Source organism: Suncus etruscus, chromosome X, assembly GCF_024139225.1.
Source record: "Suncus etruscus isolate mSunEtr1 chromosome X, mSunEtr1.pri.cur, whole genome shotgun sequence".
In the NCBI taxonomy this organism is placed as follows: Eukaryota; Metazoa; Chordata; class Mammalia; order Eulipotyphla; family Soricidae; genus Suncus; species Suncus etruscus.
The window spans coordinates 53,917,894-53,940,508 of record NC_064868.1 but is presented as its reverse complement, the minus strand read 5'-3'; the positions used below and the strand labels follow the sequence as shown (position 1 = coordinate 53,940,508).

Here is a 22,615-nt window from a genome sequence, read left to right as displayed (position 1 = left end):
ACTTTTTGTGGTGAATAAAGAAAGCCTTAGACTCCCATCATGAGATTGCTACTTCTCCCTATTTAAGCCTTGTACATATTCAACGGATTGTGAAACCCACGTAACATACCTACGACGCCCCCCTTTCTCCAGAGGTATGCAGCTTGGATAGTGCTGTCACAAACACCTTGGCTTCATTATGTGATGGATTTGGTGAAGCTCTTTATTACATGGGGAGAGTTCCAGACCACAGTGCCCACATGTCCTGTGCATGTGAGACTTCAGGCCCCAATGAACTGTGTACTCTGTGCGTTAGAACTCCAGGCCCATGGGGCCGGAGAGATAGCATGGAGGTAAGGCATTTGCCTTTCATGCAGGAGGTCATCGGTTCGAATCCCGGCACCCCATATGGTCCCCCGTGCCTGCCAGGAGCAATTTCTGAGCCTGGAGCCAGGAATAACCCCTGAGCACTGCCGGGTGTGACCCAAAAACCACACACACACACAAAAAAAAATAAATAAAAAGAACTCCAGGCCCTGGTGCACACATATGCTGTATGAGAGGGCTAGAGATCCCTGTGCACATGTGCGCCATCTGTGTACAAGAACTTGAGTCCTTGTGCATAGAGAAGTCTGCTGCTGTCAATTTTTGTGACCCCATAGCCAATTAGGCAATTGGGTTTGAACCCATGATTTCAGAAGCAAAGCTAGCCTGGAAAGGTAACTCAAAAGGTAAAGTGGGTGCTTTGGATTCAATCCCTGTCACTACATGGTTCCCTGTGCACTGCCGGGAGCAACACATACCCCAACACCACACCTGTAGTAGTTCCTGAGCACCCCAGTATGTGTATGGCTTCCCTGGAAAATAACAAACGAAAAAGAAGCTAAGCTCTACAGTCATGAATATGGATGGAGCCATAGCAATAAGATAGCAAACAGGGCCCTTTCTTGGACATGACAGAACTAAATTCAATCCCAGAACCTCTTTATGGTCCCCCAAGCTCTCCAGGAGTAATCCCTGAGCGCAGGACAAGAAATAAGCACTTAGCATCACTGGATATGGTACCAAGATCAAAAAAAAAAAAGAAGAAAAAGAAAATGAAGAACCTGCAGATAGTTCAAAAGATTAAGATTGATATGAGAGGAAGCAGAGATACAATGCTGAAAAGTGTTTGTAATAGCTTCTGATTGCTAGTCAAATTCAATAACTGAACCACTGAGTACTCCAGTTCCTTTTGTCCAATGAGTATTGGACATAGTGTATATCTCACTGGCTGTTTGTGACTAGGGAGTAAGTGCTACTTAAGTGTTGGATAAAATCAGAATGTTGGAAAAGAGTGACAGTTCAGTGGGAAAAATGTTTTCCTTATCTAGTGAGTGACCTGGATTCAATACCAGGAAACCCATATGGGGTAAAACCTAACAAGACGGCCAGAGAGATAGCATGGAGGTAAGGCATTTACCTTGCATGCAGAAGGTCGGTGGTTCAAATCCCAGCATCCCATATGGTCCCCCGAGCCTGCCACAAGCGATTTCTGAGCATAGAGCCAGGAGTAACCCCTTAGCGCTTCTATGTGTGACCCAAACCCCCTCCAAAAAAAAATAAAAAACCCAACAAGAGTGATCTTGGAGCACAGAGCCAGGAGCAACATCAGTGTAGCCACAAACCAAAAAATAAAATTAGAATGTCAAGGTGGTGGGGAAAAGTCTGAAAATTAATGATATGTTTGGGAGTTTGTGTGTGGGTTGACTCATGTTCAGTGTTGCTTAGGACTCCTCTTGACTCTTTGCTCAAAGGAGTCATTTCTGCATTACTCAAGGAACACAATGTGATACCAGAAATCAAACCAGGATTGGCCACAAGCAAAGCAAGTGCCTTAATCCATGTATTTTCTTAAGAAGTTAAAAAAAAACTGGGGCGGGCGCGATAGCACAGCAATAGGGCATTTGCCTTGCATGCTGCAGATCCAGAACTGATCTGGTTCGATCCCTAGATTCCCATATGCTTCCCCTGCCAGGAGCCATTTCTGAGTGCATAGTCAGGAGTAACCCCTGAGTATCACCGGTGCGCCCCTCCAAAAAAACTGAAAAGAAAACTGGCACATATGCTGCTCAGGTGTCTGAGAACATTCTCCTGCATTGCCCTTCTTGAGATGTTTACTTTCATGCTCTGTTATGTTATCAGGGCTCTCTCCACCTTTGGAGAAGCCTATAATCTCTCTTGAGCATGTTATTCTCTCTTTTGTATCCTCTCCCTCCCCTTCCTCAGTACCTCCAAATAAAACCTGTTTGGTACTTACAAAAAATGTTCAAAAACCAGTGTTCAGGGGATGAAGAAATAAAATAACTAGGTTGAAGACATGCTTTGATGCTAGAGGCCCAGATTTGATCCCTGGCATTGTGTCCAAGCCAGGAGTTATCTGAGTCCATTATTTGTGATCCAAATAAAACACCTCACCAAAAGAACCCACAAACAGAACCCAGGACTGTAGCTCAGTGACTGAGCACTTTTCCTGAGTATGTGATCCTGGGCACAGCAAAAAAATGTTATAGGTCAGGGAGATGGCTCAAAGGCCTGGTGAGCCTGCTTTGCATGCATGAGACTCGGATTCCATCCCAAGTATCATATGATCCCCCTAGGCAGCAACTAGGAGTGACCCTCAAGCACTGAACCTGAAGTAAGCCCTGAACATCACCAGGTGTGGCCCCCAAATCTACCCCCTCAGAAACAAAGCATTCAAAAGTCACAAAAATGAACTCAGGTATTATTTAGGCATCAATCATTCTCTACAAGCTTTGTGGGAGCTACAGGGAGGCAGAGTTTAGAAATGAGAAAAGAGGAACAATGAGATAATAGCACAATGGGTAAGGTGGGTAAGGCAGTTTCCTTGCTTGGCTGACCCTGCTTCGATCCCCCCACACCTGAGCCCTGCCAAGAGAGAGCACTGAGTACAGAGCCAGGAGTAAGTCCTGAGCATTGCTGGATGTAGCCCCCACCAATAGCACTAACAAAGAAAATGAGGAAGGAAGCCTGGTGTTCACTGTTGAGGGTTCTTCGGGGAGGGCTGGGATCCCAGAAGTTGCCATGTAATTAAAGGACAAGTTTAGAGTCAAGAAGTCGCTTAGCGAGTAGGGCACTTGCCTTGCATGCAGGTTCAATCTTTGGTACCCCTTATGGTCCTCCAAGCCCACAAGGAATAATTCCTGAGTGCAGAGCCAGGAGTAAGTCTTGGGCACCATCAGGTGTGCCACCCCCACTCCCAAAAGGGAAAAGTTTGAACTCAGTTAACTTTCAAAATGGGAGTGCTCCCAAACTGAATATTCTAGGAAGGAAGCAAACCAGTGAACCTCATACAGAGGTGGGCCCTAGAACTGTGCTACATTAGCTTTGGCTGGCTCACAGCCTGACAGCCAATCAGGGAGTTTAGTTAGCACTAGTTGGATGGAGATGGGCCCCAGAGAGTAAGAAAGGAGAAAGCAAATAGGAGCTGACCTCAAAGATATGACCAAACAGTCCATCTTGGAAGAAGACTCCAGTCTGAGGAAGGACTGTCCTACTCTGTTCTAGGGAAAAAACCAGGCCCCCGAGGGGCCCCGACAGGACTTGTTTGCCTTGTGGTTTGTGCACTTCCTGTTCCTGGCTCACTGCGGAAGTTCCTCTTCTTACCCTGAACCATAGACTAGCTGCAAAAACCAGGGCAGAAAGCGACATGAGTGGGGTCCCTGTGGGAAGCCGGCTAGGTGGCCATGGAGGACCTGGAGCTCAGCAAAACATTCCTTCGAACCTCCTCCAAGACCACGAGAACAAGCAAATCTTCGAGATGCTTGGACGGAAATGCTGGGTGAGCTAGGGGTTCTCCTGGCCCTTTGCCCCGTCTCTCTTCTTTCGTCCTCTCCCTTCTCTTCCCCATCCTTCTTTTCTCCCCTTTCTCCTTTTTCTCTTTTCCCTCCCTGACATCTCATATCTTAGAATTCACTTCTGCTGTGCTAATCGATCCCAGGAAGACCTCCCTCCATGTTTTTATTTCTCTCTCTGTGCTTCTATTCTTCATGTTCTCCAGGCCCTAACAGCAATGTGCACAGAGGACTGGGTCCAGCTCCCAGACCCTCTAATTATTCCTAGTTGAATTCCACTGAGTTCTCTTCTCCCCTCCCAGACATTGGCCACGGCTGTTGTTCAGTTGTACCTAGCGTTGCCTCCTGGAGCTGACCACTGGACAAAGGAATATTGTGGGGCTGTGTGCTTTGTGAAGGATAACCCCCAGAAATCCTACTTCATTCGTCTTTATGGACTTCAGGTGAGGACCCCTAACATGACATACAAACCAGTTTTCAACCCACAAACCCAAATATTTGTCCATAGGAGACCCTCACACTTCTGAGTGATCAGAGACTCTCTGATCCCCAGCACCAAAGACCTCACCCAGGCATAAAATTCTTTGCCTTTCTAAGTCTGCAGAAACTAATCTCTGAATCTTTATTTCAAGGTCTCTAAATCCCTAAATATTAGTATTATCATAAGCTCCAAACAAATGAGCTGTATTGGGGGGCTGGAATTTTAAGACAGAACGTCAAACATGAAAGGCATTTTCTTTACCACAGACTCACATCCCTGGCTCTGAGCATCATCTATTTTTAACCTGTATTTGAATCCTATTTACCCCAATAAAAATTCCTGAATCCCTTACTCTGAGGTCAAATTTCTGTTTCACAAAACCCAAACCTGAATACACCAGTAGATCTCAAACTCCAAATCTGTCCCTTTAAATATTTTTTGTTTGTTTGTTTTGGGTCCCACCCGGAGGTGGCACTCAGGAGTTACTCCTAGCTCTGCTCTCAGAAATCGCTCCTGGCAGATTCAGGGGACCATGTGGGATGCCAGGAATTGAATCACCATTGGTCTTGAGCGGCTGTGTGCATTTCTACCGCTGTGCTATCTCTCTGTCCCCAAAGTTATCCATGTAAATCCACATCATGGACCCCAGGATTCTTTTATTAAAACTTTTATTAAAATTTCTTTTATTGGGCCTGGAGAGATAGCACAGCGGCATTTGCCTTGCAAGCAGCTGATCCAGGACCAAAGGTGGTTGGTTCGAATCCCGGTGTCCCATATGGTCCCCCGTGCCTGCCAGGAGCTATTTCTGAGCAGACAGCCAGGAGTAACCCCTGAGCACCACCGGGTGTGACCCAAAAACCAAAAAAATTTTTCTTTTATTATAGCTCCTAAACTATAAATGCCCAATATGCATTCTACAGGCATAATACCAAGTTTAGGGCTGGATAAATGTATAGGAAATAAGGTGTTTACATTGTACTTGGCCAACCCAGGTTTGATCCACACACCACATGGCGTTCTCTGAATACCACCAGGAATGATCTCTGTGCACAGAACCGGCAGTAAGCTCTAAGCACTGCTGGGTATGGCCCAAAACCACACACCAAAAAAAATTTTTGTTGCAGTATTGGCACTAGGGATGGAACTCAGAGCCTCACACGAGCAAGGCAAGTGTTCTACATGTGAACCACATCCCTAACCCCTAAATACATCCTCTAAGTCCATATATATGGGCCAAGCCTAAGATCATCAAGATTCTGGATTCATCAAATAATCATCAAACACCTAAGTCAGTGCTCCAAGAATATCAAACTGCACGTATCTTAGCTGAAACTACCTTCAGACTGCCACTCCTACAAGGTTTGAACCTCAAATCTCACTGGAAATGTACATATATATAAATTATAAACACATGTCTAAATTAAGTCCTCATAAAGGAAATGTGTAAAATAGAGCTAATGAATGGGCTGTGTTTCTGGAGTCTGAAAAATATCAAATTTAAGTCCCCCAATTCCTTAGGGTTCAGTCCCTAAACCCTAAATTCAAATCCTTTGCAGTAATACCCAATCTCTAACCCTTCACATTTGAACTTAGAATCCCTACTTTTTTAGGTTTTGGGTCACACATGTAGTCCTAAGGGGTTACTCCTAACTCTGAACTCAGGAATCACTCCTGGTGGGCTCAGGGAAACCATATGGGACACTAAGGATCAAACCTGGGTTGGCCATGTGTAAGGCAAATTCCCTACCTATTGTACTATCTCTAAGCCCTCATCTTTTTATTGGTTTTGGGGCCACACCAGTAGTGCTCAGGACTTACTTCTGGTTCTGCATTCAAAAATTATCCTGGCAGACTCAGAGGACCATATGTTATGCTGGGGATCTAACCTGGGTGGGCTTGTACAAGGCAAACATCCTACCCATTATTTTATCGCTTTTAAATTTATATTAGAAATATAAATTATTTTATTTAAAGACGATGTGTCACATAGTTGATAACACACTTGTCTTCAGGTAAGTGTGAGCAAAATTATTTTTTAAAAAGAAAGAGGGGCCAGAGCAGTGGTGCAAGCGGTAGGGCATTTACCTTGCATGCGCTAGCCTAGGACAGACCACGGTTTGATCCCCTGGTGTTCCATATGATACCCCAAGCCAGGAGCAATTTCTGAGTGCATAGCCAGGAGTAACCCCTGAACGTCACTGGGTATGAACAAAACCAAAAAAAATAAATAAGGAAGGAAAAAAGGAAGGAGGGACGGAGGAAGGAAGGAAGGAAGGAAGGAAGGAAGGAAGGAAGGAAGGAAGGAAGGAAGGAAGGAAGGAAGGAAGGAAGGAAGGAAGGAAGGAAGGAAGGAAGGACAGGTGCTGTGACAGGGAATTGAAGGAAAGGAAAGAGGAAGGAAGGAAGGAAGGAAGGAAGGAAGGAAGGAAGGAAGGAAGGAAGGAAGGAAGGAAGGAAGGAAGGAAGGAAGGAAGGAAGGAAAAATAAAGAGTAAAGTAGCAAGAAAATTTGTGAAAATCATTGTGAAATTCATTTGTGAATGAATTCAGAAAATTCATTTGTGAAAATCATTACAATGAGGTCATTAAGTCAGTGTCAAAATTTTGAGGCCAGAGCTATAGTACAGCAGATAGGGTGTTTTCCAATTTGAGTTCAATCCTGGTATCCCATATGGTCCCCCAAGCACTGGCAGTCATGATCTCTGAGCAAAAAGCCCAGAGTAGCCCCTGACACTGCTGGGTGTGGCCCCAAAACAAAAAAAATGCTATTCTTTTTTTTTTTTTTTTTGGTTTTTGGGCCACACTCGGCGGTGCTCAGGGGTTACTCCTGGCTGTCTGCTCAGAAATAGCTCCTGGCAGGCACGGGGGACCATATGGGACACTGGGATTCGAACCAACCACCTTTGGTCCTGGATCGGCTGCTTGCAAGGCAAACACCACTGTGCTATCTCTCCGGGCCCAAAAAATGCTATTCTTAAAATGTTTTAGTAAGCTCTTGTTGCTAGTTGATCATTTTGTTATTTCCGTTGTTTCTGAACATTAGGTGACTTATATACACATTGGCATCTAAATTGATGTGTTCTTATAGGGATGACAACAATAAAAATATTGGAGTTTTGCACAGCCATGTGGTTTAGGACCTTTAAGCACTACTCCTTATACTATGGCTCTTGTGGGATATGTTTTTGGTTGCCAGGGCTTCTGGAATTACAAGAAGGTGAGGAGGGTGTGAAAGAGTGCCCCTACTTGTTCAAAAATAGTCCTGGAGATGTCAGCCCAAATATTGGTGTACCTGGAATTTTGGTCAGATTGGTGTCTCTAAAAAGAGCCATAGAAGAGTAATGAAGCTGGGCCATTGGTGAAATAGAAATTGTGGGTGATGGGTGCAGCAGGAATGGCATCAGTAGGATGGAGACTTGGCTCACCCTCTCCTCCTGAGATTGCCAGCTTTCAGCTGTCTGGCTGGTGTCTTTATAATTTTTGTTGCTTGGTTTACATATCTCTTGAGAACAGAGTGAGTCTATGGAGCTGGCCAAATGTAGATATGAAAACTGTGTACCTGTCCCCCATTTTTTCTGATGATGATGCCAAAAGTCTTTAAATCAGATTCAAGGACCCCTAATTTTAGCCACTGTACTCTATGCCAAGAAAATGTGGGCTTAACAACAGAGCTTGTCTCAGTGGCCGTGACCCTGCTCCTTTCCAGGCTGGCCGACTGCTCTGGCAACAGGAGCTGTATTCCCAACTGATCTACTCCACTCCGACCCCCTTCTTCCATACCTTCGCTGGAGATGTAAGTGGCAGCTTGACCCGTGGGCATCAGGTGGGGTTTGGAGAAGAAAATGAGGTAAGTTGTGGTGTGTAGAAGACTGTTGACATCAAATCTTGTGTAGGGCTGCCAAGCAGGGCTGAATTTTGCAGATGAGGGAGAGGCTCAGGCCTTTCAGGCTCTGGTGCAAGAGAAGATCCAAAAAAGAAATCAAAGGCAAAGTGGAGGTGAGAAGGCCCGGGGTACGGTAGAGGGGCAAAAAGAACTTGGCAGAGTCGATTCAAATGTGCAGAGCTGGAACAAATCTTCTCATGGTTCTGTTTTCCCATCTTACTACAGACAGACGCCAGCTCCTCCCGCCACCAGCACCATCCTCTGAAGGTGAATCTTCCAGAGAAAGTAGATTGGTCAATAACACTGAGTTCCTGAGTCTGTGACAGGGCTGTGATAGCTGTCTGCTTATTATATCTTTTTAGAGAGAAGAGGAGGGCTACCACCCCTGCCCCCGCACACAGGTAGAGAACAAGGGGGTGAGTGCTCATTCTTCTCTGTGTCTCTGTCTAGATAACAAGGACTGGATGGTTGGATAGATGGATGGATGAATATGTGTGTGTGTGTGTGTGTGTGTGTGTGTGTGTGTGTGTGTGTGTATGGATGGGTGCATGAATGGATGTAACTATTGGTGGGTATATAGATGAAATGATGGATGGATAGCTGGGTGGGTTGATGGTTGATTGGAGGGGTGGATGGATGGATGGGTAGATGGGTGACTGGGCTGCTGGACAGATGGATGAATTAATTGATTCATGGGTAGGTGATAGGTTAATATATATACAAGTGAATGGCTTGGTGGTGGATAAGTGGTTGAGTAGGGGATAAACTTATGGGATAACAAAAATGTGATGATACGGAAACTTATAGGTAAATATATAGATATGCAGAAAAGGACTTCTGTGAGTAGCACACATAGCAAAGTTCAGTGTAGAAGTATCATCAAGATATTTCAGAAGCAGTTTTTGGCACATGAACAGTAGTGATTGTTGGTCCTGGTGCCCCTACAAAGATTTATAGGAAAATGGAGGGGCTGGAGTGATAGCACAGTAGGTAGGGCATTTGCTTTGAACATGACTGACCTGGGTTCTATCCCATAAGGTCCCCCAAGTCTGCCAGGAGTAATTTCTGAGTATAGAGCCAGGAGTAACCACTGAGTGCTGCCAGGTGTGGCCCCAAAACAAACAAACAAAAAGATTCACAGGAAAATGGATATGTGGTAAATAAGTGATTACATTAATGAATAAGTGAATGAAGGAATCGAGCAATTAATAAAGAATGACACAGGGGGCTGGAGTGGTGGTGCAGTGGTAAGGCGTTTGCCTTGCAAGGGGCTGACCCAGGACAGACTTAGGTTTGATCCTCTGGCGTCCCATATGGTCCCCCAAGCCAGGAGTGATTTCTGAGTGCATAGCCAGGAGTAACCGCTGAGCGTCACCGGATGTGGCCAAAAAAAGGAAAAAAGAATGACACAAAATTTTAGTTACTGAAGAAAGCAATGATGAAATGAGTGAATGAATAATTGAACAAATTAGGCATAGAGATAGTACAGATCAAACCCGGACACTGCATAAGATTTCCTGAGCACTGCCAGAAGTCCTGAATACTGGTGGGTGGGTTTTCCCCTCCCTACAATTAATCATTGAACTAGTGAATGAAATAATTTATACTAAAGTGATAAACATGAACTAGCGATAAATACATTAATGGGGGAGAGAGAGCTCTACAGATTGAGCATGTGCCTTGCATACTGGAGGCACTGAGTACTAGAACACTATCAAGAGCAACCCTTGAGTACTAGGTTGGGAGTTACTGCTGTTTACTACTGGATGTGGCTCGCCTACCAAATAAAAAGAATAAAGAAAATAATTAATGAATGTATGGCCTGTTTTCAGAACCTACCTACTTCTCTATAAACCCTGCTTAAATCCTTCCCCTTTACCACTCCCTCCCTAACCTTCAAAAATGTATACTGATTCCAGCATTCCTCTGATACAGGCTACTCTATTTTGGTTAGTAAGTGTAGTGTTAAATAATTAACAATGGTGCTGGATAGAGGTGGATGGATGGAGGGATTTTTCTCTGCCATCCCAGGCCACATGGCTCCGCAATCCCCATTTAGCTGGTGGGTCCCAGGTTTAGGTGAACGGTGGAATCAGACTCATCCAGAGACAGGCATCAGGAAGCATCAACTTTATTCATACCCTATCCACCACATGTGTGGCCTATATCATAACCAATTAAGCATTCAGCCATTCTTAGCTAGCCCTGTTTCTTAATTCCTTTCAGCCATCTTCCCTTTGACCTCCATGCTGGCAAAAGCCCAAAAAGCTGCTGGCAAAAGACCAAAAGAGCCTAATCCCCTCTGGTCAAAGCCTTATCTACCTTTTCCAAGACCCCTCCCAGGAAATGGGCAGGGTCTTGCAGGTTAGGTCAAGTTACCTAGGAAGAATGGGGGGATGAGGCTTCAAGTAAGTATGTGGGACAATGGTCACATCATTGTATTTCCCCCCACAGGCTCACCAGCTGGACCACTGTCACTGGGGCTAGTGACAGTGGATATCCAAAACCCAGACATCACAAGTTCACGGTACCGAGGGCTTCCAGCACCTGGGCCTGGACCCACTGATAAGAAACGCTCGGGGAAGAAGAAGATCAAGAAGGCTGATATTGGTGCACCATGTGGATTTAAGTAAGAACCTCTTCCCAGTGTGCCCACAGATGCCAGAATCTGGATGGTTAGACAGCAATGAACAGATGCTCAAGGAAACAGCATAAAAAGTATGGGGGTGGTGTAGATAAATAGATGGTAGATGGAGTAGAGAGAGGAACAAAGGGTACAAAATTTCAGGATACTGTTATTTTCAGGGACATGCAACTACAAGTAAATACTCAAATTTTTGTTTTTGTCTTTGTTTTGTTTTGGTCAACCTGGCAGTTCTCAGGGGCCATTCCTGATTGTTCAGAAATTACTTCTAGGGGCCAGAGTAATAGAATAATGGTAGGGCATTTGCTTTGCATGCAGCCGACCCAGGATGGACCCTGGTTCAATCCCTAGCATCCCATATGGTCCTTCGAGCCTGCCAGGAGCAATTTTTGAGCACAGAGCTAGGAGTAACCCCCCCAAAAAACCCAGAGATTACTTCTAGCAGACCTGGAGTACAACAGGGGGTCCTGGGGATCAAACCTGGGTTGGTTGTGTGCAAAGCAAACACCCAACCTGTTGTACTATTGCTCCAGTCCACAAGTTACTACTCTTATAAGGAAGTGTCTCCTTAAATGTTATACCTTAGTCTTTTCACTTATCTCTAGTCATACCCTGTGGAGGCTGGTGGGTCAGTGAGTAGATGAATGAAAGAATTAGTGGTGATGGGCCGGGAAGGTGGCGCTGGAGATAAGGTGTCTGCCTTGTAAGCGCTACCAAGGAACGGACCGCGGTTCGATCCCCCGGCATCCCATATGGTCCCCCCAAGCCAGGGGCGATTTCTGAGCACATAGCCAGGAGTAACCCCTGAGCGTCAAACGGGTGTGGCCCAAAAACCAAAAAAAAAAAAAAGAATTAGTGGTTGGAGAAGGAATGGATTAATGGTTGCATGGGTGAATGAGAATTGGGTGGGTAAATGGTAGTAAATAAATGAATTTATGACTAGATGGATATGTAGGCTGATGGGCCACAGACAAAGTAGACAAGGATAACTAGATGGTTGAATGTATGAATGAATGGACAGTTCACTAGATAAACAGTGTTTATGGTTGAATAATTAGAAAAATATGTAGATAGATGGCAAGATGGGCACATGGGTAGATGATGGGTGGATCAATATACATATGTGAGGACAGATTGGTAAATGAGTGAATAAATATAGTTGTATCAGCATATGAGTAGTAAGGAAAAGGTATTCTATATCAGTTGGTGATCACTAACAGATAAATATGAAAGTCTAGGTGGATGTGTACAGGGGGAGAGATGGGCACCACCAGTTGGAGCCTCCTTCAAATTCCATTACTTCCATGCTCACTCATTGTTTCATTGATTCACATATGACTAATTCATTAATTCTGGCCCCTTAAGCAGGAGAGGACAAGAAGAGTTGAGTAGGAAGGGAGGGAAGTAAGGATAGTGGACTTCACTGGGTCTCCTCACTTCCTACAGACATGTCAGCCATGTAGGGTGGGACCCCCAGAATGGATTTGACGTGAGTACCTTCAAATTCCTTTGATCCCACTCATTTCCCACCACCTTTCCCACACCCCCTCACATCCCTCTTTGCAATGCACTAAAGGATAATCCATGCCTGTTCCCTCTTCACTTTATGTCCCTATCATTTCTCTGGCCATTTCCTTCTGGGCAGGTGAACAATCTGGACCCGGACCTTCAAAGCCTCTTCTCCAGGGCAGGAATAAGTGAGGCCCAGCTCACTGATGCAGAGACCTCCAAGTTGATCTATGATTTCATCGAGGATCAGGGTGGGCTGGAGGCAGTGCGGCAGGAGATGAGGCGTCAGGGTGAGCCATCCTCACTTTGGGCTACCCCTTACTTCTCTAACTCTGGTAGCTGATTTTGAAGACATACGAGGTAGTCAGTCCTGATCAGAAATCCTAGATGATTTGAATTGGAAGTTGGGCCATTTGGGGTACCCATTTCACAGATGAGCACAACAGGAGTTTCTGGAGAAAACAGAAGGTTATGGAGAAAACAAGAAAAATAACTGTGTTCTTTCCTCTCTTCAGAGCCACTTCCACCGCCCCCACCACCAGCCAGAGGAGGAAACCAACCCCCACGGCCCCCAACTGTGGGAATTAACAAGGGTCGTTCTGGTCCACTGCCTTCTGTTCCTTCGGGTGGAGCACCTCCCCCACCAACCCCTCGAATACCCCCACCCCTGGGCCGAGGAGGCCTTCAACCTCCACCTCCTCCATCCACTGGACGTTCTGTACCCCCTCCCCCTCCACTATCTGTATCTGGGGGGTCACTGATGCCAACACCACCACCTCCACCACCTCCTCCACCACCTTGCCCTGGGAGTGGGCCTATCCCTCCACCACCTCTACCCACTCTGGGGTCTGTAGGGAGCATGGCACCTAGTGGGGGCCGAGGAGCCTTGTTGGATCAAATACGGCAAGGAATTCAGCTGAACAAGGTGAGAAAGAGTCCAAGGATGTTCTGTGCAATTTCAGATATTAGAGGAGCAGCCAAGATGGGGTGGCCAAGTTTGGTTGGATTCATTGGTAGGATTTGGAAAGAACTGGAATGTATGGGAGAAGAAGGAAAGATGAAGGGACAAATTGTCACATGAAGACCCTGAATCCTTTGCTCTCCCCTTGCTTACTGCAGACCCCTGGAGCCCCAGAGAACTCAGCACTGGCTCCCCCACCTCAGAGCTCTGAGGGGCTCGTGGGGGCACTGATGCATGTGATGCAGAAGAGAAGCAAAGCCATCCATTCTTCTGGTGAGTGCCCACTCCCTGAACACCCCTTTTGCTGTCCCCAGAATAGTGACACCCAGTTGCCACGGCTTGTGGCTGCTTATAAGCAAGCCTCAGGGTCCCCTGAGCCACATCAGGAGTGGTCACTGTGCATAGAGCCAGGAATAAGCCTTGACCACTTCTGGGAATGGTTGCAAACTTCCAAAATAAATCTAATTTGAAAATAGAAAGAACACCAAGGCACAGTGGTAGGGCGTTTGCCTTGCATGCGGCCAACCCGGGATGGACCCAGGTTTGATCCCTGGTAGCCTATATGGTCCCCAAGCCTGCCAGAAATCGAGCGATTTCTGAACATAGAGCCAGGAGTAACCCCCGAGTGCTGTTGGGTGTGGCCAAAAATATAACACACACAAAAAAAGAGAGAAAAAAAAAGAAGAAAGAAAGAAAGAAAAAGAAAGGAGGAAAGGAAGGAAGGAAGGAAGGAAGGAAGGAAGGAAGGAAGGAAGGAAGGAAGGAAGGAAGGAAGGAAGGAAGGAAGGAAGGAAGGAAGGAAGGAAGGAAGGAAGGAAAAGAAAAAGACAGTAAGAGAATCATCATTGGGCCCGGAGAGATAGTACAGTGATGTTTGCCTTGCAAGCAGCCGATCCAGGACCAAAGGTGGTTGGTTCGAATCCCGGTGTCCCATATGGTCCCCCGTGCCTGCCAGGAGCTATTTCTGAGCAGACAGCCAGGAGTAACCCCTGAGCACCGCTGGGTGTGGCCCAAAAAACAAAAAAAAAAAAAGAGAGAGAATCATCATTGAGAATTGTCTCAGCCCCTTCTAGACTGAGAAAATTGATTGTGAACAGGTCACCATCTCTGATCTTACTCACATTGTCATTTATATAACAATAATATAATGGCCTTTAGATATTAATATAGTGATAATAACACTAACAGCCATAATATTAACATTAATCAATTGTGGTGAATTATGTGTTAATATTAACACACTATATTATAAAGAACCCCTTGGGGAAGACAGTACAAAGATTAAGTAATACACTTGCCTTGAATGTGACCAATTCTGGTTTGATCATCAGCACTACATATAATTTCCCAAGCACTGCCAGGAGTGACTCCTGAGCACAGAGCTAGTATTAGTCCCTGAACACAGGCAGGCTTGACTTAAAAACACAAAAGCCCATAAAAGAACCCATCTTTACCAATAATATTAAATCTAACTCCATGTATTAAATTAGACTAATGGGGCCAGAAAAATAGTACAGTGGGTAGGGCATTTATTTGCCTTGATTGTTTGACCTAGGTTCCATCCTCATATGATCCCCCTATCCTTGTCAAGAATGAGAATAGAGCCAGGATAAGCTCTCAGCAGCTCTAGTTATGGTCTATAAACAAAACACTAGCTTAACAAGGGCCAGAATGATAGCAGAGCAGGTAGGGTGTGTGCCTTGCACGAAACTGACCCTGGTTCCATCACTGACATCCCAGATAGCCCCCGAGCCTGCTAGGAGTAATTTCTGAGTGCAGAGCCGCTAGTAACCCCTGAGTGTGGCTGGGTGTGGCCCCCCAAAGAAACAGACAAAAAAACCCAAAACAACAAAAAAGCATAGATTAAAAATGATTCATGTGATAATATAACTAAGTCTTTTTGCAGGAGCACACTTCGGGAGTCTTCTCCTAGTCTGATACTTGGGAATCATTTCTGGTGGTCCTTGGGGAACATGTGGTCTAGAGATCAAACCCAGGTCTCTTGCATGCAAAGCATATGTTAAGCTGTTTGAGTATACTAGCCCCTGACCCAGAGAATTTGGCTTGGTTTTGAGCCACATTCAGCGTTGCTCAGGGCTTACTCTGCACTCAAAGATCACTCCTGGTAGGCTCAAGGAACCATATAGGGTACAGATGATCAAACTTGGATCAGCCACATCAAGGAAAGCACCTTACAACTGTGCTATCATTCTGACTGCTCATATGAACACCTTTTTGCCAATAATATTCACTCAATTCCAATAAGAAGCAAGATCCCAACTATAATGCATACCTTCCCTCCAAAGAGAAACCCCAACTTTCCTTCCTCATCTAACAGTTTGGACCTCAGATCTGCTTTTTCCAACCTCAGTGCCCCAAGTCCCAACATCTCAGGCCTTAGGAAATGCCCTCCCTAAACCCTCCAACCAATATCCCCAACACTGCCTTGAAATCCTTCCATCCGTCCTAAGTCCCTCCTCTCTCTTTCTCACCAGATGAAGGGGAGGACCAAGCTGGTGAAGAAGATGATGATGATGAATGGGATGACTGAGTCACCCCCACAGCTTTTGTTCTGTAGCCTGCTAGCTGCCACCATTTTTGCTTTAAGGCCCCTTAGTCCTGTTCTTCTCCATCAAATCCTCCAGTGCCATTCTCTGTTGGTTTCCTGCCCTCAACAATACCTCAGGCCTCTTTTATATACATTTTCTCAGGATTATTTTAGAATTTCTCAAGGATTTTTTTAATGGATGGGAGAGGGGATTAGGCCACACCCAACAGTGCTTTGGGTTTACTTCTAGCTCTGTGCTCTGGAGTGAATCCTGCTAATGCTTGTGGGAATAGATGTGGTGCCAGTGATTGAACTGGGGTTGGCCGCATATGTGATAAGACCTTAACATCTGTACTACTTCTCCAGCATCAAGGATTTTTAGGCAAAAATAAAAAAAATGTCTATGTTGCTTCTATAAGTCTCTGTTTATATTCCAAATGTAGAAATTGGAGTAACTTTTCTCCAAAATGTCTTCTATTCATCTATTCTATTTCATTCATTTCACTGTACATATTTAAAATGTTCATTTGTTCCAATATGGATATGCCTCAAAAAAACTGGAAATTGAGCTCTCATATGATCCAACAACACCACTACAATGGATATTCCCTAGGAACATAAAAGCATAATACAAAATGTCCTATAAAAGACATTATTGACATAATGCCCAGAGATGAGGGTTGGAAGGACTGGCTCATGAAATGAAGCTCACCACAAAGAGTGGTAAGTACAGTTAGAGAAATAACTTCACTAACAGCTACCATGACAATGTTAATGAGTGAGAGAAGTAGAATGCCTGTCTCAAATACAGGCAGGGGGTGGGGGAGGACGAAGATGGAAGGCATTGGAGGTGGGAATGTTGCACTGATGAAGGGGGGTATTATTTTATTGTTGTTTTTTTTTTTTTGGTTTTTGGGGGTTTTTTTTGGTTTTTGAGCCACACCCGGCAGTGCTCAGGGGTTACTCCTGGCTGTCTGCTCAGAAATAGCTCCTGGCAGGCACGGGGGACCATATGGGACACCGGGATTTGAACCAACCACCTTTGGTCCTGGATCGGCTGCTTGCAAGGCAAACACCACTGTGCTATCTCTCCGGGCCCGGGTATTATTTTTATGACTGAAACTCAACTACAATCATGTTTGTAATCACACTGTTTAAATAAAGATATTTTAAAAATATCTTTACTATCTCTACTTCTATGTTAATTTCAGTGCTGTGTACAATAGTCAGAATCTGGAAACAACCCAGGTACCTGACAACAGATGAGTGCCTAAAGGAACTGTGGTATATCTACAACAATGGAATACTACACAGCTGTTAGTTAAGTCATGAAATTTGCCTATACATGGAGGAACATGGAGACTATTATTCTGAGTGAAATGAGTCAGAGGGAGATAAATACCAAATACTCTGAATCATCTGTGCAATATAAGAAAAATAAAAGACAGTATGGTGGTAATAGAGATGAAAATCGGAAGGTCCAGCACATGATAGGAAGCTTACCCCAAAGATCAGTGAGTGCAGTTAGAGAAATAAGTGCACTGACAACTACCATGACAATGATAGAGAAAGGGAGAGATAGAATGCCTTCCCGAAGAGAGGCAGGGGGTGGGAAGGAGGGAAATGGAGAACAATGGTAGCAGGAAAATTACATTAGTGAGGGGTGATGTACATTCAATGACTGAAACCCAATTATGAACATTTTTGTAACCACAATGCTTAAAAAAATTTTTTTTGGCTTTTTTGTCACACCCGGCAGCATTCAGGGGTTACTCCTGGCTCTACGATCAGAAATCGCTCCTGGCAGGTTCAGGGAACTATATGGGATGCCAGGATTTGAACCACCATCCTTCTGCATGCAAGGCAAATGCCCTACCTCCAATGCTATCTCTCCGGCCCCAGTACCAGTATTTTTTCAATAGTAGAAAATAACACACACATAACTGCAGGGATTTCATCATGCCCAGATGACGATGGGCCCAATCATCTTGCACCACGGTAAATAAGCCTTTGCTAGCACAGGGTGGAGCTTGGGAATGCTGTTTCCTAGGATTGGGAGAACTCTATGACATTAGGGAGATAGGTTTCACAGATGCAGATGGGCAGGGTACACAGCTGACTTTCCTTCCATTTCCAGAAATGAATACATAGAAGAGTGAAATACAGCAAAAGAAAACTACTTCTTAATGAGGCATTGAATCCTATTTGCCAGGATTTTGTTGAGGATCTTTGCATCTGTATTCATCAGCAATATTGGTCTGTAATTTTCTTTTTTTGTAGCATCTCTGTCTGGTTTAGGTATCAAGGTGATGTTGGCTTCATAAAAGCTATTTGGAAGTGTTTCTATTTGTTCAATTTCATGAGAGAGTCTTGCCAGGATTGGTAGTAGTTCCTCTTGGAAAGTTTGAAAGAATTCATTAGTGAATCCATCTGGGCCTGGGCTTTAGTTTTTGGGCAGACATTTGATTACCGTTTTAATTTCATCAATAGTGATGGGGTGTTTAGATATGCTACATCCTATTCCTTCAATCGTGAAAGATTATAAGAATCCAAGAATTTATCCATTTCTTCCAGGTTCTCATTTTTAGTGCTGTAGAGTTTCTCAAAGTAGTTTCTAATTACCCTTTGAATCTCTGTCATATCAGTAGTGATCTCTCCTTTTTCATTCCTAATAAGAGTTATCAAGTTTCTCTCTCTCTTTGTTAGTTTTGCCAGTGTTCTATCAATCTTGTTTATTTTTTCAAAAAACCAACTTCTGCTTTCATTGATCTTTCGGATTGTTTTTTGGGTTTCCACTTCATTGATTTCTGCTTTCAGCTTTATTATTTCCTTCTGTCTCCCTATTTTGGGTCCTTTTGTTGAGCACTTTCTAGTTCTATTAGCTGTGCCATTAAGCTACTTAGGTAAGCTCCTTCTTCCTTCCTGGTGTGTGCTTGCAAAGCTATAAATTTTCCTCTCAATACTGCTTTTGCTGTGTCCCATAAGTTCTGATAGTTTGTGTCTTTATTGTCATTTGTTTCCAGGAACCTTTTGATTTAGAAAGAACGCATGGCCGCGTAGCAAAGTGGAGCCAAAGTGCTCTTCTGGAGCCTCTTTTCGGCCCACTCCCAAGAGGTTCACGCAATAGGACAGTAGACAGACACACACAGGCAGCACTCACAATTTTTCACAGTTGGGCCCCACTGGGCAGGCGTAGTTTCGTGGATTTTCCCAGCCTGACGTCACAAACAGGGGACCTGGCTTCCGCAAAGTACTGCTTATAGCCGGTTTTCACGTTATGGAGCAGTTCCTTGGCGTTCCCGCCCTAGAATTGGCCTCTGGGAGAGCGAGTTTTCTGGAGCCTCTTTTTGGCCCACTCCCAAGAGGTTCATGCAACAGGACAGTAGACAGACACACACAGGCAGCACTCACAATTTTTCACAGTCGGGCTCCACTCATATAGCAAATTTTTTATCTATTCTCTCCTTACTCTCCTGCTTTCACAGCACCCATGTACCTGTTGATAGCACTTCCTCTCAGACTTTCTTTTCCTTCTTGTTTATTTAATTTTTTGTTGTTATTGTTATTTGTTTTTGGCCACACCCAGATGTACTTAGGACTAACTCCTGGTTCAGCATACAGAGATCACTCCTGGCAGGGTTCACTCTTGGCAGGGTCATATGTGATGCCGGGGATCAAAACCGGGTCTGCCATGTGCAAGTCAAGTGCAGCCAGCTCCAGTACACTATCACTCAGGTCTTCAAACTTTCGTTTCTTTTTTTTGGGGGGGGGGGTCACACCCGGCATCGCTCAGGTGTTCCTCCTGGCTCTATGCTCACAAATTGATCCTGGCAGGCTAGAGGGACCATATGGTATACCAGGGATTCAAACCGCCGTCCTTCTGTGTCTAAGGCAAAACGCCTTACCACTATGCTATCTCTCCGGTCCCTGAACTTTCGTTTCTAAGCTCAGACTTATTCAAGTCTATGGCTTTGCGTTTTAAGATTTTCTAGGATTTTAAGATTCCTCTAGGATTTCCTTTCCCTTTTGGAAGCAATTTCATCACATCAGTATCTTTTTCACCCAATCTTTCTGAGCCTGAGTGTGGGGTGGAGCTTTTATATTTTCCTATGATTTGGTGCAAAATCTGTTTGTTCCTTTGAAATCAGAGTTTCAGGGAAACCTTAGAGACAAGAAAACAAGTCTTCTAGGTAGCCTTAAACAACTTCTTATCATCAGGAGCAGGCAGGGTGCTCTGCCTAGCAGCACAGCACTTCTGGGTTTACTTGAATGCTCAGTGTCCTTCTTGCATCTTTCAAAAAAGAATAACAAGCTGGAGAGATTGTAAAGGGTTTAAGGTGCTTGCCTGGCATGCGGGACTCTCCAGCACCACACAAGGTTCCCAGTCCTTCCAGGAATAATGCTTGAGGACAGAGCCAGGAATCAGCCCTAGAATACCACTGTTTTAGGGCTCCCTCCCCCTAAACAACAAACACACTAAAGTAAAAAACCTCTGGAGCACTGGCTGGTGATGTCTTGAATCTGCACTTTGGTTCTACATTCTACATAGCTTGTGACAATTCAGAACATGGTTCATCCCTGATTTGTATCCTCTGCGTTATGTGTGCTAACTCCAATAAAAGGCTTACACTAAAAGCATATTTATGTGGCTTGGAGTGAATAAAATCTCGTTTAGTCCCTAGTCCTGAACAAGGCAGGGTCCACAGTAAACACTAAGGTAATACTGAATAGATCAGCGGCTGGGTGTGCAGTATAGTAATAATAATGCTTTGGAGGTGTCTAATAAAAATTGATTTTGATGTTTTTCTTTCCTTGAGCTACAATTTATGGGGCTTTATGAACTACAACTCCTGGCTTTGTTCTGGTAGTTCTTTTTTGGGGGGAGACACATCTGGCAGTGCCCAGGGCTTAATTCTGGCTTAGTGCTGAGGGATCACTCTTGGCAAGCATGGTAAGGATAGAACTTGAATCAGCCGTGTGCAAGACAAGTGCCTTTTTCACTATACTATCACTCTGTACCACTGGGAATCCTTAATTGTGTTCAGGGGAGTCATTATCATGCCAGGAGCCTTCTGCATATAAAGCATGCACTCAGACCATTGTGCTCTCTCTGCCACCCCAAATTCATTTTTAGATAATAGAGAACATTGCCCTAATATCATCCCTTCAAGATTTCACATATGAAGAACCTGTCACACAGCTTACTAAATTCTGGCCCTGTGATTTGAATCCAGGTTGTTGGGTTCTGGAATCCATGTCTATCTACTATCCTATGCTATTTGGAGGGCTGGGTCTAATGAGATGCTACCCAAAGTCCACAAAAGTTTATATGGCTCCTCCAGATTTAGACAAGAAAACCCCTTGGGTCATAGTGATAGTATAGCAGGTAGGGCATTTGCCTTGAACACAGCCGACCCAGGTTTGATCCCTGGCATCCCATATGTTCCCCTTGAGCCTACCAGGAGTGATTTCTGAGCACAGAGCCAGAAGTAACCCCTGAGCACTATCAGGTGTGACCACAAAATTAATCTCCCAACCCCCCAAGTTCAGCATCTGAATAAGTTCTAGAAGGTCCAAGGGAGCAAAGGACATGCAGAGTGTGGAGCTTAGTCTGTTCATTGTGCCACTCCTTGCTAGCATTAGTGAAATCTCACCATTTCTCTACCCTGCACAGCTGGGCTGGCAGACAAAAAAATATCTTTGCCTAATTGTATAACCATTAGTTTCCTGATTCTGTAAGGTGCTAAACATCTAACTAAATTATTGCCTGCTTGAGATTGTCTGATGCTGAAGGTGTGAGATAGTGTTGAAAACGAGAATCAGCTTCTGGAGGGACCCAAACGATCTGCGGTGTAGTTTGACTCACTGCTAGAAATCATATCTGGCCTAAGTATCTGTCAATGCTCTGAGGCAATCACATCTTGCTTGTTCTGTGTGCTCAGCTGTTTGGAAGTATTAGCTACTGACAATGTAGTGAGGAGCAGACTGAAGAAAGTCACAGGCCAGTTGATCAATTGACAGATCAGTTTGGCTCCCTGCTTCAGTGGCTTTACAGTGATAGATTCATAGCATCTGGAGGCCTGGCAGGATCGGGGGGGTGTCATATAGAATGTTGGAGTTTGAACCTGGGTTGGCTGTGCAAGTCAAGTAGTATAGCTTATCCATGGCCCAAAGTGTCTGCAGAAACTGACTGGCAAGACTCCCTTGGTAGGCATCACCTGCTGAGAAATGAGATTTGCTGACCCCACTGAAAGGACACCTGGAGATTTAGTTGATGTCATTACTGGGAAATAACTGCTGGATCTCGGGCTTAAAAAGAAGGGACGTGAATCTGAGGACTGACAAAGTAGAATGGAACTACTTAAGGAGGCTTCAACTAGGTATGGATGATGACAGGCATTATGGGCCTCGCTGAGGGCCTGACTGTTTGTTGAGGCTTACAGAACCTGAGCTGAGTCTCCCGTCACCAATATAAAGCTGGTCTCGGCAAGGGTCAATAGATCTGCTCCTGTGGAGAAGGTATAGCAGAAGAGAATGGCAAGTGGCTCAGTGTCTGTCAGCTGGATCAGCCCAAAAATGGCAATTGCCGTCGACAGTGAAGTGGGGTTGGGAGTTCGACTTAAGCCAGTCAGCTGTGATGCCGCCCTACTAAGTCAGATGGTAGAGTTGTGTGTGGTGATGGCGTAGTCACAGTTAAAATGTGGTGACTGACTGAATGACGGAGGAAAATTGGGGTCTGACAGGAAGGAGAATTTGC

General features: G+C 44.8%; 1 protein-coding gene across 1 annotated transcript; it reads left to right on the top strand.

Moving 5' to 3' along the window:
* Nucleotides 1-3,673: 3,673 nt before the first annotated feature.
* Nucleotides 3,674-15,932, top strand: WAS (WASP actin nucleation promoting factor). Its single transcript, XM_049767330.1, has 12 exons — nucleotides 3,674-3,820; nucleotides 4,136-4,276; nucleotides 8,020-8,106; nucleotides 8,207-8,309; nucleotides 8,422-8,463; nucleotides 8,559-8,612; nucleotides 10,651-10,825; nucleotides 12,287-12,329; nucleotides 12,486-12,639; nucleotides 12,865-13,274; nucleotides 13,469-13,583; nucleotides 15,806-15,932. The coding sequence occupies exons 1-12, from the start codon at nucleotides 3,689-3,691 to the stop codon at nucleotides 15,859-15,861; spliced, it is 1,512 nt and encodes a 503-aa protein (XP_049623287.1). The 5' UTR covers nucleotides 3,674-3,688; the 3' UTR covers nucleotides 15,862-15,932.
* Nucleotides 15,933-22,615: the final 6,683 nt, after the last annotated feature.